The 15,996-nt window shown below is 36.8% G+C and overlaps 1 protein-coding gene across 1 annotated transcript; it reads right to left on the minus strand.

Annotated features, from left to right (window-relative positions):
- Positions 1–4,571: 4,571 nt before the first annotated feature.
- LOC148583590 (uncharacterized) lies at positions 4,572–5,357 on the minus strand. The gene is made up of 2 exons (XM_088510459.1): positions 4,933–5,357; positions 4,572–4,833 (listed from the first exon to the last, which is right to left on the minus strand). Exons 1-2 carry the CDS (start codon positions 5,355–5,357, stop codon positions 4,572–4,574), a joined length of 687 nt encoding a protein of 228 aa, XP_088366585.1.
- Between the last annotated feature and the right edge of the window lie 10,639 nt (positions 5,358–15,996).

Below are 15,996 nucleotides of genomic sequence, written 5' to 3' on the forward strand. Positions count from 1 at the left end.
CACTTACGATCAACACTTCAAAGTTGTTCTCGCTATCTGTAATCATGAAGTATATATTAACACACAAATGATCACACATATATTATTTAAATTGATATACTAATTAACTACATATACCATCATGCGTAAATATGTGTATATTTAAGGTTCGGACTAGCATGCATACATACCTATCGTGCGAACCTCGTCAATCTCCAATGCTGGCCAAGCAGAGTCATTGTGCTGTTCATTGTCTGCGCCACCTGTACCATCATCCATGTCATCAGCGGCCTGTGCCTCAGTATCATCCACATGTGTGCTGCTGTGTGGCGGCGGATCGAAATAGCTGTGCGGTAATAAACCTATTTATGTGAATCTGGGTGGCGGGGATAGCATATGCGGGGATGCGTTTGTGTCGCAGGGAGTAGGCTCATATCTCTGATACCCTAGCTGGGTAAGCCCCGTCGGACGGGATGGGTCAAGAAAAGCCGTGATATGATCAACCGAAGAGCTAGGAATGTCGTAGTCATAGTCGCCTCCCGCATGTGTATGCCCTTCCACATGTTGTGGAAGTATGGGTCGATACCCTGATTGCTGCTGAAGAAGCATAGCAGCTTCCTGCGCCTCACTATCGGTAAAGCCATGCTGCAATCTTGACCCAGAAGATTGTGCCTTCCGCCCTCTTGACTTCCCCCGAACACTCATTTCAACCTGCAAAATACAGCACACACTCAATTAGTTATGTGTATAGTGCATAGTGCAACCAAATTTCACCACAAAGTCCTAAGAAAAATTGACAATTAATGTACAAATAAATAACAAACCAATCAATATAAAATATTTAATTCAAAAAGTCTGACATACGCCTCAATTGGTGCAAAGCCGGGTCGGACATATTGGATGTCATCATGCGGATCGCACAACTGATTATTATTTAAAGTGAGTGGCTCACTCTCATGATAGTTGGCATGATCATCATCAGGCACTTGGCCCTGACCAACGTCGTATATGTTTCTTGGTTTAATCCTCACCGCACAAGCCCAATCTGGGTTCCTTTCATCTTTGACATAAAAAACTTGTTCCACTTGGGAAACTAGTACATACGGTTCATCACTAATCAGCTCCCCCTTATGGACAAGGTTTTTGAAGTTGACAAGTGTTATGTCATACTCGTCGACCTTGTATCCTCTGTCCCTTGTGGTGTCCGCCCAATCACACTTGAACATAACATACTTTGTCCTGTCGTAATACTCCACCTCGAGTATTTGAGTTACCTTCCCATAGTATGTTTCGCCATCAACAGTCGGCACACACACGCCACTATTCTGAGACCGCTTTCCAATATCATGCTCGACAGTGCAAAAAAACTTGCCATTGACCACATATTTGTTATATTGGACTGCTGAAACTATCGGCCCTCTACAATGCATTACTAGCTCGTCACCCATATCCTTCCTGCGTCGATCGTCCGAACAATCGACCTACGAGTCATATACAACGACGAAGTGTAATTAGTGCAATGAGGAAACATTATGAAATTCAGTAGGTGTGCATGACATTAGTCTTACGTAGTCACGGTACCAATCGCAGAATTAGTCAAAATGTTGAGTTTCCAACTGATCGTCCGTCATTCGCCCCCCATTTGTGGTTTGTATTATGGAATCCTTGTGCATCCTATATTTTGAAATGAAATCAATTAAACTTAATTCACAACGAACGTTGTTGCGGGATGTAACGACCTAGATTTTAAAACTCTTATTTAAATAATATTAAATATATTAAAAATATAATCGATAAATTAGAACAATGATATGTGGATTAATGATATTAAATAACTATTTAGTGTTAAAGGTATATTACATTGATTTTTGACCTCTTATGTATATTACTTCAATTCTAAAAATTTAGCTTCACTAATATGTTTAGGGCATAATCAAACCCAATCTAGTGAATAAATTATTTATATTGGTGTTTAGCGAAGTCATAAATTAATTTGAAGCTTTTTAGTTTTTTTAGCCTAAAAAGCAGTGTCTTAATTTTCATACTGTCTAAATGAGATTAAAACTGCTAAAGAAAGATACCAAGGCTAGCCACCTTTGTTGAAAGCTTAAAGTCTTCTAGTAATGATGATTATAGTAAATATCATGATTATAATGATTTAATAAGGCAAGTGGCCAAGTGGGAATGCAAATAGTTAAAGCCTAAGTTGAATTGGAAACTTTGTATAGGCCAAAAATAGACTCAAACGAACTCGGATGAAGTCGAACTAAAAATATAAAATGTTTGTCTCGGAGTCCTCTATCTACTCTCAAAATTTCATGTCAATCGGAGTAGGTTTGGACATTGAAAAATGGATCAGAATACACTGCCCTCATTTTGGACGAAAATACTATTTGGTATAGAGCATGAAATATGGACTAGGTTCATTCTTTTGGTTAAATCCATCTCAACCCTTAGATCAAAGGTTTAAAAATAAATCTTAACCATTCATTCTCTTATAAATAGAGCCTAAGCTATAGTCACTTTCACTTTCACTTAAGTTTTTACAATCTTAGAACAAGTAAAATTGTTTGCTCCTCCTTTCATTTTATTTCTTAGTTCTAGTCAAATACCATATAGCCTAGATCTTTCTTGTAGTGTTCAAGCGTTTTTCTAAAACTAGCTACCTAGAGAAGATTTGGTGGAGTTTTACTTCTAAAGGATTATTGGGTAAGTGTTTCTTGTATAAATATCATGATTTATTGCTTTTATTACTTGTCTTCATTTAATTGTTTAAAGACCCAATAAGCGTATAATGTAAAATAAAGTAATGGAACAAGTGAATTAATAATAAAGAGTTAGTGGACAAAATCAATTAAGGACTTATAATATTATCTATATATTATTTACTTTACAGTATTTACATTCAGTCATTTCTTTTATGTCATTTAAATTTCTGTTCATATTTCTGGCGGTAAGGACCATTTGATGTCATCCCCGAAATATGCATTATTTACATTCAGTTATTTCTTTTATGTCATTTAAATTTCTGTTCATATTTCTGGCGGTAAGGACCATTTGATCTCATCCCCGAAATATGCATTATTTACATTCAGTTATTTCTTTTATGTCATTTAAATTTCTGTTCATATTTCTGGCAGTAAGGACCATTTGATCTCATCCCTGAAATATGCATTATTTACATTCAGTTATTTCTTTTATGTCATTTAAATTTTAATTCATATTTTTGGCGGTGATCCCCAGAATATGAATTCAGTATTTACATTCAGTCATTTCTTTTATTATCATTTAAATATTGATTCATACTTTGGTAGGTACGGATCATTGGTCTCATCTCCAAAATATGAGTCATGTTTTATATATATTATTTATAATACTAGTTTGTATTTAGTGATACTGGCCATTAGCCTCGTCACTAAAAATGAATTCAGGCATAAAACTAGTTATAAGTAACTATCTTAGATTAATATAATAAAATGAGTAAGTAAAGATGAAGTGACGGATAATAAATAAATATAAAAAGATGAGGGTCTTTAAACAATGATATTATTGGAGAATGAACTAAGTATTGTTTGTATGTATGTATTATATGCAGAAGTGGAGCAGAATACTACACTAAGGAGAGTAAGTATGGATATACTTACTGAGTACTAGCTTTGTTTTATTGTTATAGAAATTCTTATTTTGTCTTATTGATATAATTTTGCAATACAACTGCTGCATAATGTGTTTAATAAAATAGGCTGATAAGATAGCCACCTTAAGAACAAGCTGGGTGGATTTCCGCGAGGAACTGTCGGAATCTCAGTGGATGGGGGTATATAACCGTCCAACAGGCCTAATATATAACTAAGCTGGGACGGTGTAGTTGCCAGCACTAAACAGGTAAACCTCTAAAGTGTGAGGGACATAACGGACGTAAGCGGGCTGAGAGCTCATGAGAAGAGGTCTGAAGAAAGATTATCATAAAACACAAACTAATTTGTCATTACGCTGCATTCACAACTCATTCATTATTATATATTTTAGTCTTTAATCTTATTTGTTCAAACTAGTCTTTTTAGTCTTTATATCTAGGAAAATAGATTACTCACTTGTTTGCCTATGTAAATATGATAACGTCATCTTTACATAGATCTTGATGCAGGGATAGAAAGTGAGGACGATGGTCCTTTTACTGGTTTTGATGGTTGATAGACCATCTGCTACAGGATTTATACTTACTCTATGGAGCAAGTCTCATTTATGTTAATCGCTTTTATTATGTATGGTGATGTGTGTAAACTTAATAGATATTACTATGTTAATTTAGGTGCCGTCTGTGGCATATATTTGGTACACCTAGTGTGTACATATGTTGTAATGAAAACCATGTTTCTATTTTATTTAATAATATATCACCTCGAGGTATTTCAGTCAGCTCAACTGTGTTGTGTAAGTTATTCCTAGGTCATAGAAAAAGAAAAAAATATACATACTCCACTGTAAGATTGTATTTTCTAAAGTTGCAGCGTCACGACTTCGATATTTGCTAGTTCAAATATCGGGGCGTTACACGGGATATGAGCATACATATCTTTATTACACAATACTCACGTCCGCAATTGGAGGAAGTCATTTGAGTTAAACAGAATGTAACGGTGAATCTGTGTCAACGTGAGTCGGTCGAGGATGGCTCGGGTTCCAGCCCCTTTAGGCCCATCCGGGTTTCGTTGCGGCCTATTGTAAAATGTCGGTGCGTTCTCTAAATACATCGAACAGAACGTCACCAACTCGGTTACTATGTAGCCCTCGGCAATGCAGCCCTCAGGAGCCGCTTTATTGCGAACACTAGATTTGAACACCCCGAGGTTCCTACATATCAAAACTAGTCAATTATTACATCTAATAGTTGTTTTTAAATAAATAAATGTCAAAGAAATTTTAGTTTTAAACTTTTAGGGGAAATGTTACCTCTCTGCCGGATACATCCACCTATATTGTACCGGTCCACCGAGTCGGCATTCACGAACAAGATGTACCACAACATGAACCATGCTGGTGAAAAAACTGGGGGGAAATATCTGTTCCATCTTACACAGAGTGATATAGATGCCAGACTCAAGTCGGGCCATATCCTCTTGGGTCAACGCCGTTGAACATATGCCTCTGAAGAATGCAGACATCTCAACTAGCGGTCTAACCACGTTACCGGGTAGTGATCCACGCAATGCAATCGGAAGAAGTTGTTGCATCAATACGTGATTGTCATGACTCTTCAAACCTGTTATCGTCCGGTCCTTAAGTTTTACACATCTAGAAATATTCGAGACATATCCGTCTGGCACCCTTACATTTCGAAGCACTTTTAGGAAACTAGTTTTATCCTCTTTCGACATCGTGTAGCTTGCATGAGGCATATAGACGTTTGTTTCATGCACATCCAAGGAGGCAGGTTGTACGGTACAAGCATTACAAGCCAAATACTGTGGGATGTGCTCATGTTCCCAAAATGATTAAATCCATCCGAGGCTAGGCCAAGTCTTAAGTTCCTACTGTCCGTTGCAAACTCCGAATGTAAATTGTCGAATGACTTCCATGCTTCGCCGTCGGCTGGATGCTTCAATACGCCGTCCTTAGTGCGGCCTTCTGCATGCCACCTCATATGGGATGCAGTATGCTCTGACATAAAAAGCCTCTGTAGTCGTGGTATGATGGGAAACCACCGCAAAACCTTGACCGGACGTCTCTTACTCGACGTTAAGGGGTGGCCATCCTCGTCCAAATGAATTTCGTCATTCCACTTAGATTTACCACATTTGGCACATGAATCTAAGTCCTTATTGCCCTTCCAGAACAACATACAATCATTGCGACATGCCGGAATCTTCTCATACCCGAGTCCCATGTCCCTTAGAAACCGTTTGGCCTCATATGTATTAATTGGCAGAGCTCCATCATCTACAGGCAGCAACTGATTGATTAGCTCGAGGAAACACGAGAATATCGTATTACTAACTCCACCCACACACTTCAAATTATACAGATGTACAGTAGCACTTAGCTTGCTATGTTTGGTCTTATCATGAAGCGGTTTGTCTGCCTCTTTAAGCAATTCCTTGTACTTTCGTACGTCATCTCCATCGGCTTCGTCATGCACAATGTCTTCTTCCTCTCCGTGCACCTCAACCCGATGCTCACTATTGTCATTTCTAACTTCGTGCATGCCTAATGCATCACGCAACATGGCGTGCATATTTCCACTCTGTTCAGTGTTTGCACCCGCAGCTGTTGCCGGACGTGATGAATTCGAGCCATCAACGGGAGCTCTAACAGGCCTCTCGCCATGATAAATCCAGAACGTGTATTGGGGCCACATTCCTTTCCCCCCTGTCAAATGGTCGTATACCAAATTTGGGGGGTGTCTCTTGTTATAGCGACATGTCTTACAGGGGCACAGAATAAGTTTGTCTGGAGTGTCACAGTTCCTAAATGCGAAGTCCACAAATGCTCTACATCCGTCTCTGTATTCCTTTGTACCCCTAGACTTCTTCATCCAACTCTTATCCATAGTGTTACTACGTACATTAGAAACATAAATATGTAAGAATTCCGCTAAACTTAAACATAAATATGTAAGAATTACGCTAAATTAGGGCCAATGGAGACCCTAACAGTGAATAAGTAAAACTAGGTTCATTACTTTTTTGTTATTCTTTTCTTTCCTTGTTATTTTTTTTTCTTGATTAAAATTTATATGAAGTAAATTTCCAAACCTTAAACCATATTATAATACAAAATTAAAACCATTTGTCATGGGTACCGTACTTAAAAAAGACATCTACGTTCGTTGTTTATTTAATAACATGTACTCTAATATAAAGTTGTAAAACCTAAACCAAATTATATTAAACAAATTGAAAAGGTTGTAATTTGTTAGGGGACTCTAAATAAAATAAATTTAAATTATGTTTTTGTCGCAATTATTTAAAAAATAAATAAAGTTACATAATTTCAACTTCATATGGGGACCCTAAATAAAATTCATCTAACTAGCTACCTAGGTAGGTTTGTTTTTTCTTTTCTTTTTTAGCATTATGTATTGTTTATTATTATTTTCTTTTCTTTTTTAGCATTATGTATTGTTTATTATTATTTGTATCAATTTTTTCAGAGAATATTTCAAACTAAATGATCATTTATATAATAAAAAAAACAACCCCTATATTTGTTTTTTCTTTTCTTTCTTAGCTAGGTTTGTAAAACATACACCAAATTAAAAAAAAAAAAAATTTAGCTAATTTCAAACTACTTACCTAAAGACGTGTCTATAAATATTTTGCATGCATGGTTATATTGAACAATCCTACATTTCTACGTACAAACATAAGACACTAAAAGCAATATATAATTCAACCAAATTAATAAGTTAATTAGCTAACAAAATAAATTGAACATATACATATACAATATTCTATAAACCCATACATTACAAGAATCAAATTTATATACATATACAAAATTGGAAATATGCATTACTGCAAAGAAAATTAAAAACTATCAATATATATTTTTTTTAAAAAAATATATATACATATATACCTGATCGATTGACGCAAAAAACGTGAGATAGAGGTGAGTTGGCGGCCAGAAATATGCTCGCCGGCAGAGAGAGAAGACGGTGGTGATGAGGTGGTGGCCTGCTCCAAAATCCGAATAAGAAGCTGGAAAATGTGAGAGAAATATTGATGAAAATGTGGCTGGAAAATGTTAGAAGAAGAGAGAAAATTTTGACTGGGAAGGTAGAAGAAGCTGCACTACGCGGGGAGAAGAAGCAGATTGATGGCCGGCCAAGGGAAAAAACAGGAGAGAAGGAGAAGAAGGAAAAAAAAGAGAAAAGCTGAGCGTGCGCGTGGTCCCGAGGCAGGTAGTAACGTGCCACATAGGCACGTTACTACAAGAGTAACGTGCCACATGTCGCATGTTACTCTTTTGTAACGTGCCTATGTGGCACGTTACCCTTTTGTAACGTGCCTATGTGGCACGTTACAATTTTTAGATAATATATATATATATAAATTAGTTGATATATATAAAGCCTTATATTAATATATACTTGCAAATTATTAAGCGTTATATCAATTAATTAAGTGCGTACTTAATTGATATATTATAAAGCATATAATACTTGCAATTATTAAGCATTTGTTATATTAAGCTTAGTAATTGATAATTAATTAATTATCAACTTATAAGTTGATATATATATCAACTTAATTATACATAATATTAAATATATATGTGTAATATTACGTATATTTCTACCATGCATATTCAGGGCATGCATCGGACAATTTCCTTAATTTGGTTAATTAATTGATAGTGCATATCCTGACTATATGAAATAAAGCATGGTGTTACTGTTATATAGCTGATAGCGTCTAGCATGCCTTTAGTGTTTTAGAGGCATATCTTAGCCATATCTTTTTTGGGTTTTGATCTTTCTTTGGGACTCACATGCAATCTAGATTATGATCTGTTAGTCACAAAATTCTAAGCCCTAATATTTTTTTCTCAAAGTTATTAATAATAGAATGAATTAATGTCAACAAAATTGTATGATTGTTTATACAATTGTATAAAAATTACAAGATTAATCTTGTTTACAAGTGTAATTACAAGATTACAATAGTATAAAAATTACACCTCTCATATAGCAAATAATGCAAAGAGTGCCTGAAAAAAAATTTTATTATCAAATTTCTGTAAAATTTTGTTTTTTTATTAAGTTAAAATAAATACCAAATGATAACGTGTTAAAATGACACGTTACCATATGGTAACGTGTCATTTTAACACGTTACCATTTGGCAACGTGTTAGAATGACACGTTACCATATGGTAACGTGTTAAACATACCACGTTACCAATAAACATAGTAACGTGTAGTATTTTAACACGTTACAATTTAGTGACGTGGCAAAAACTAATAAACAGTTGCCACGTCACTAAACCCTTGCTTTTTTGTAGTGATCGTAAGAAATTATGAGTTTATATAGATATTGATATTGGTCCCTGATTTTATAATAGATTATATTCTAATGGTATTATTTGGTGTTAATTAGTCAGATCGAATACTTAGAATATTAATTTGGGTTAATATATAATAATAGTAGCCAAGTTAATATAATAATATTGAGGATTATAATGATAGTTAATTAAACTAGTGATTTAGTAGAATAAGTCAAGAGATGTGGGTTTAATCATATTTATAGAATGTATATGTTAAGTTTGGAATTAATGTTTAGTGGGAGGATTAAAACCCAATTAGTGACAGTTTTTCCTATCAAACAAACCCATACCCCTTCAGCAACGCACCTAGGGCCGGCAATTTTGACACGACCCGCGAATCCGACACGAACACGATACGAAGTTAATAGGTATTGGGTTTGGGCTTACCGGGTTCGGGTCTTAATCGGATTTACCCGATTAAGACACGGTTATTTTCGTGTCTGGCGGGTTGACCCCGTGACCCGCCCGACCCATTTAAATTAAAAAAAAAACCTAAAGATTAAAGTTAACTGTAAAGAGTAAATAAGCCCTAAAATTCTAAATCACTATCGCAGGCAGCAGCGCCCCCCCCCCCCCCCCCCCAACACCTCTTTCTCCCTCTTGGCTCTCTCTCTCCCTCTATCGCAGCTTCCCAGGCACCAGGCAGCAGCCCCCCCAGCGCCTCCCTCTCCTTCGCGGCTCTCTCTCTCCCTCTATCGCAGCTTCGCAGAATCGCAGGCAGCAGCCCCCCCCCCCCCCGCGCCTCTCTCTCTCTCTCCCTCTATCGCAGCTTCACAAGCACCACCAAGCAGCAGCCCCCCCCAGCGCTCTCCCTCTCGGTTCTCTCTCTCTCTCTCATCTCTGCCAATGGCATTGGTATATTATTAATATTACATTATTTTTTCCATTTTTCATCAAGGGTATTTTAAACGGGTCATGTTGTGTGACCTGTTTAGAACACGGGTCGTGTCGGGTCATGTTGGATCGTGTCTACCCGATATGACCCAGTAATTTTAAACGGGTTAAGCGGGTCGTATCGGGTTACCCGGATATTTTCCGTGTTATAATCGTGTTTGACCCGCTAACCTGTTTAGCTAAATGGGTTGTGTTCGTGTCTAGGGTAATCGGGTCGCGAGTCTTAACAGGTCGTAATCGTGTCTACCTGATTACTCATTTTGCCAGCCCTAAACGCGCCCACCACTTCCCGTTATTTAAGTATTTTCTCTTTCTGTTTCTTTCTTCCTCTCCTCTCACGCGGCTTGTACCCACTAGCTTCTTTCCTCATTCATTCCTTTTCTTCTATCTCCTTCTTCCTCCTTATATTCATGATGAATCATAGGTTCCAATTTGGGCCAATTTTTTTTTCTTATTTTTTAATTTAAAAAATAATAAAATTAAAAATTAAACAAATTTTTGAAGCAATAATTTTTATTTTGATTTTTTTTGATTTGGTATTTTTAAAAAAAATAAAAATTGTACTTTTATTCACAATAATGACCAAGTTAACTTTTTTAATTTTTAATTTTGTTATTTTTTAAATTAAAAAATAAGAAAAAAGTTTCTGAAGTAAAATATAGTTTTTATTTAAAAAAGATAACAAAAATAAAAATTAGGGTTAAATACCAAATACCCCCCTAGGGTTTGGTAACTTTATTTTTACCCCTCTAGGGTTTTGATAAAGGACCAAGTTAGTCCCTCCGATAGTTGACCGTTAGGACTGACACATGGATCAATCAGATGTTGACACGTGGCACCTATTAAATTTTTTTTAAATTAATTTTTTTTTTTTTTTTTTTTTTTTTTTAAAAAAGAAAAAAGAAAAAAAAATTGGGGGTGGCTCTTGGCCATTTGGGGTTGGCTCGGCCACCCCCTATGGCCATGGGGGTGGCCCCATCTGGCTGGATGGGGGTGGCCATATGGGGGTGGCTCGGCCACCTCTTGGATCCTAAGGGGGTGGCCAAAACCACCCCCAATACCCACTGGGGGGTGGCTCGACCACCCGCATGGAGCCTTGGGGGTGGCTCGTGGGTACTAGGGGTGGTTTCGGCCACCCCCATGGCCAAAGGAGGTGGTCGAGCCACCCCTAAATGGCCAAGCCACCCCCAATTTTTTTTTTTTTTTTAAATACATTTTTTTTAATTTAAAAAAAAATAAAAAAAATTAAATAGGTGCCACGTGTCAACATCTGATTGGTCCACATGTCAGTCCTAACGATCAACTAACGGATGAACTAACTTGGTCTTTTATCAAAACCTAGGGGGGTCCTGTGATAAAAATGAAACCCCAAGGGGTAAAAATAAAGTTACCAAACCCCAGGGGGTATTTGGTATTTAACCCTAAAAATTATTGCTTGAATTATTTATTTATTTTTTAAATTAAAAAATAAGGCGCCCAAAGTTGGACAAAATACTTGGTCCTTTACCATTTTCCTATATTCTTATCCTCTCACCCATCCTTTGCAGCAAAACTAGAGTTAGAAAACAGAGAGAAAACTTGAGAGTGAGGGAGGGAGAGAACAGGAAAGAAAGCGAGAGAGACAGAGAAATGCTCAGAGTCAGAGACAGAGGGCGGAGATAGTGAGATGGAGAGAGAAATGACGGAGAGTGAGATTGAGACGAGGGAGACAGAGAACAGCGAACATGAGAGTGATAATGGAAGAAAGAATAAAAGAGAGCGTGAGATAGAGAGAGGAGCAGAATCTGAAGGAGAGAGAGAGTTTCTGTAAGAGGAACAGAGAAAGTGAAAGTGAGAGAGAGAGAGAGAGACTGAGAGATCAAGAAAGAGACCGTTCCGATTTGGCTCCGGTGAGCTTCTACCGGTGGTCTCTGAACTCCGATTTCCATTTCAGTAAGTATAAATCATATTTCCTTTGGTTTCGATTGGGTATATGATTTTGGGTATAATTTCTAATGTTTGAGGGGTTGTTCTTGAAATATTTTGAGGAATGAGTCGTCGTTGATTTTCCATTAAAATTGAAGAGAGTTTTGAGTGGTTTTATTGGTGAAAAACACTATGCCGACTCCAAAAACTTGTTTATCACAATTTATGCTGAATTAATACTATGAAGCAATAAACAATTCAATTACCCAAAATATATAAAGCAATAAAGAGGCAGACACAGATATTTTGGTTACGAAGAGGAAACCTGTTAGAAACTGATCTAAAAGTAAAACCTCTCCGGGGCAGTCAAACCTAGAAAATCACTATCAAAAGATTATCCAGAGATTACAGATACTAGGAACACTTACAACGCTTTGCAAGACCTTGGCTCTGTAAGATCGACAAGCCTACAACTCATCTCCTTGCTCACAATCTTCTTCAACGTGATTCTCCTTTATCGGACCCTTCCGATAGATTTCTCAACTATAGATTTATCAAAAGGAATAACTAAAACTCACCACATATGATCTCTCATAGCACAGCCTCCGACGAACTCTCTGGGGGCGAATATTCGTGCATCTCTCTTCTATAATGATGTATATATATCAGTACATCAAACCCTATACTTGGGCCCACTAAAAACATGTTTTTGTGCATAATAGGTATGGGGTGTCCGGACAGTTTAATGGGCTGTCCGGACAGGGCTTTAAGGAGCAGAAACAGAGTTTCTAGAGATGCGGTCCGGACCCGGGGAAGGCTTGTCCGGACAGGGCATGCAATGGGTGAAACAACATTTTGGAAATGCTGTCCAACCTTGATCAACGGTTCCGATCGATGGGCGTTTGTGGTTTGATTGAGCTGAAATTTTGTAAGGACATTCATAACACATGAATCTACAGTATGAACAGTGGATATTAGATTATGAGCATTCTATATCAGTGTTTGAGCCCGTGAACAGTAACCTCTGCATTTTATAACTGAATTAAGCCAACACAAGAACTAACAAACTCCCCCTTTGGCAATTCAGTGACAAAACTAAAATGCCAAGCCAATCCTATCATCTCCCCATATTTACTCCCCCTTTTTGTCACAGAATGACGAAAGGTCTTCATGTTTCCTGAAACACTTCACAAAATACATCAAGGCATACGTGGAAAAAGAATACATAAATAAAACTCATAATAAAAAAATGACGTAGAATGCAAGATCATAAAGAAACATCAGCAAAACTCCCCCTCTATGTATGACTCAATTATCAACAAGAAATTGGAAAAGCAAAACATGTTTCTCCCCCTCAAAAGTCAAATGAACACACATGATATACACATCAATGACTCATGTATTGCACAATTAATATTCCAAACATGCTCCAAATATGCAAAATATACATGAGACTAGAAATGGCAAGAAACTCATATTGCTTAACCCAAGTAAAGAAAAGTGTTCCATTCAACCCATGCTTGTGTGGTGTGTGTGTAAGGCATCCAAAGAGAAAAATTTTCAACTTACAAAATAAGGAGAAAGTTTCACCACCATGAGGTTTTGACAAGTATATCAAATCAAAAGTCAAACCTTATCATATTAGGGCCTAGCCACTCTCATCCTATACATTTACATTTTGCACATGTTTGACACATTGAAATAAATTCATTTTGGAATATGATCTTTTCATTTTATTTGTTTCATTATTTTGTTTATTTTTCTCTTTGAGAAAATGTCCTTAAACTTTTGGTGCTTATCACAAAAGAGAAAGCAGGAATTTTTAAGCCTTAGGTTCAACTAGCATATGGTCAATTTGAAAAATATGACTAGTCAAAAACCTCATATGGTTACCTAACAGACCTCACAAATAAAGTGAAACAAAACCTCAATTAAGCTTAAATGTGTACAAGAGAGTAAGCAAAGGCAAAATGTACCACATAAGCTTAGGCTTTAGGTAACCACAAGAACAAGTCCATTGAGCAAATTTTCATCTCATGCGTATTAAGAACATTTCAAGACACAATGAATTAAATCCATGAAAGAAACATGAGAAATTAATGGACTATCTAGGTGCATAAGAGAAAAGAAAGAAAAGAAAACAATCAAAGTAACATATTTTTGTCTTTCGAAAATTTTCACAAAAGAAATGCACACGAACGAAAATAAATGCAAAACAAAAAAAAAATGCAAAAAAAAAAAAAAAACAACATGCTTGAATTGAGATTACAACAGGCAATACATGAATGTCCTTTAGCATTAAACTTTCATCACATCTTATAGGTCCCACTACAACATAATGATTTGGTTTAATAATTACTTCTAGGTCTTCACAAGATATTACACATTCATGAACATTTGATTAGCAAGTAGACAAAAATCTTGGTGATCTGCACACAACATCTCATCTATAAGCCTTTCAAAGATTATGATATATGAATTTCTTGAAAAGTCCTTTATGAATATGCCTCATAACAAGAATCTCAAAACTAACATGTATACACTCTTCATACAAAAAGTGTAACAAAAAAAAATTGCAATGCATAAACTAGAAAGCAAAAAAAAAAAAAAAAAAAAAAAAATGCAAAGCAAAGAAAATAACATGCTCTAGGATATTCAAAAATAGGCAAAACACTCAATCCTAGGTCTGTTAATGACTCACCTAATTCTAGGAGAGATCACTACCACTCCCCCTCAATGGGTGAATGTTATAACCCTTCCTAACCCACTCTTGAACAATCTTAGGACTAGATTTATGACGCACAGGGGGTCTCAATTTAAAACAATTTGCCAAATGGGGAGTTTGTTAGTTCTTGTGTTGGCTTAATTCAATTCCAAAATGCGGAGGCTACTGTTCACAGGCTCAAACACTAATATAGAATTCTCAGAATCCAATCTCCTCTGTTCATAATGTAGATTCATGTGTCATGAACGTTCCTGCAAAATTTTAGCTCAATCGGACCACAAATGCCCATCGATCGGAACTGTTGATCAAGATTGGACAACATTTCCAAAATGATGTTTTCTCCCCACAGAAGGCCCTGTTCGGACCTCCAGAAGCCGGGTCCGGACCCAATATCCAGAGAACACACTTTGAAGGGCCTGTTCGGACCGTCAAAAGCCGGGTCCAAACACTATATATATCCAACAAGCTGTTTTTGAGGGGCATGTTCATACCGCCAAAAGTTGGGTCCGGACCCAATTTCCAGCAAGCCCATTTTGCATGGCCTGTTCGGACACATGACTTGGCTGTTCGGACACCACGTAGTTACGCATAGGTAACCCTAGCCGTGTCCGGACACCCACTTATCCCTGTCCTGACATGGCTGCTGAATTGCTGTTTTATTTTCTATTTAAACAAATTGTTTTGCTGAATAGACGTACGTATTTTTTAGAGCAAAAACAGAGAGCTTAGAGAGAGATATTGTTCTAGTTTATGTGAGTAAAGATTAAATACGTGAAGCCAATCGGAGTTCCGGTGAAAGGAAATCTTATAGAAGAATTGTGTCAGATGTTCTGAAAAGGGTTACTGCGGTAGAAGTCAAGTGGGTCGCTTGTCGTGTACAAGGAAGAGTAAATTGCAAAGGTTTTGTAATTCTTCTTGTATTCCTTATTCTTCTTATAGTGGATTGATTTCCTGGGTTTGGCTGCCTCGAAGAGGTTTCCTTTTTCGTAACCAAATATCTGTGTTCTTGATTTTCATTACGTATCTGTATTTGGTTGATTATTAACTGCTAGGTCAGATCTCATTCTGCTTAATATTTGTGAATCACCTAGACATTTGAATAGGTGTCGTTTGGAGTCGAATATAGGTTTTTCAATTGGTATCAAAGCGGGTTCACTCTGTGAAGGAATTATTTCCTAAGTGTGATCGAAGACTCCATATCAAATGTCTCATACTCTTGCTCCTAATTCCCTTCCCGTCTTTGACGGAACTAATTATACGCTTCGGAAAATACGTATGAGCGCATACTTTAAATCCATTAGCGTTTGACATATTGTTGAATCTGGATGGACTCGTCCAGACAAAGCAAGAGTTGAATGGACAACGGAGGAAAAGAATAGTGCTACTGCTAATGATAAAGCTATAAATGCTATTTACATATCTGTTTCAAATGAGGAATTTTC

The sequence above is a fragment of the Corylus avellana genome, chromosome 9, assembly GCF_965113065.1.
Source record: "Corylus avellana chromosome 9, dhCorAvel1.hap1.2, whole genome shotgun sequence".
Classification (NCBI taxonomy): domain Eukaryota; kingdom Viridiplantae; phylum Streptophyta; class Magnoliopsida; order Fagales; family Betulaceae; genus Corylus; species Corylus avellana.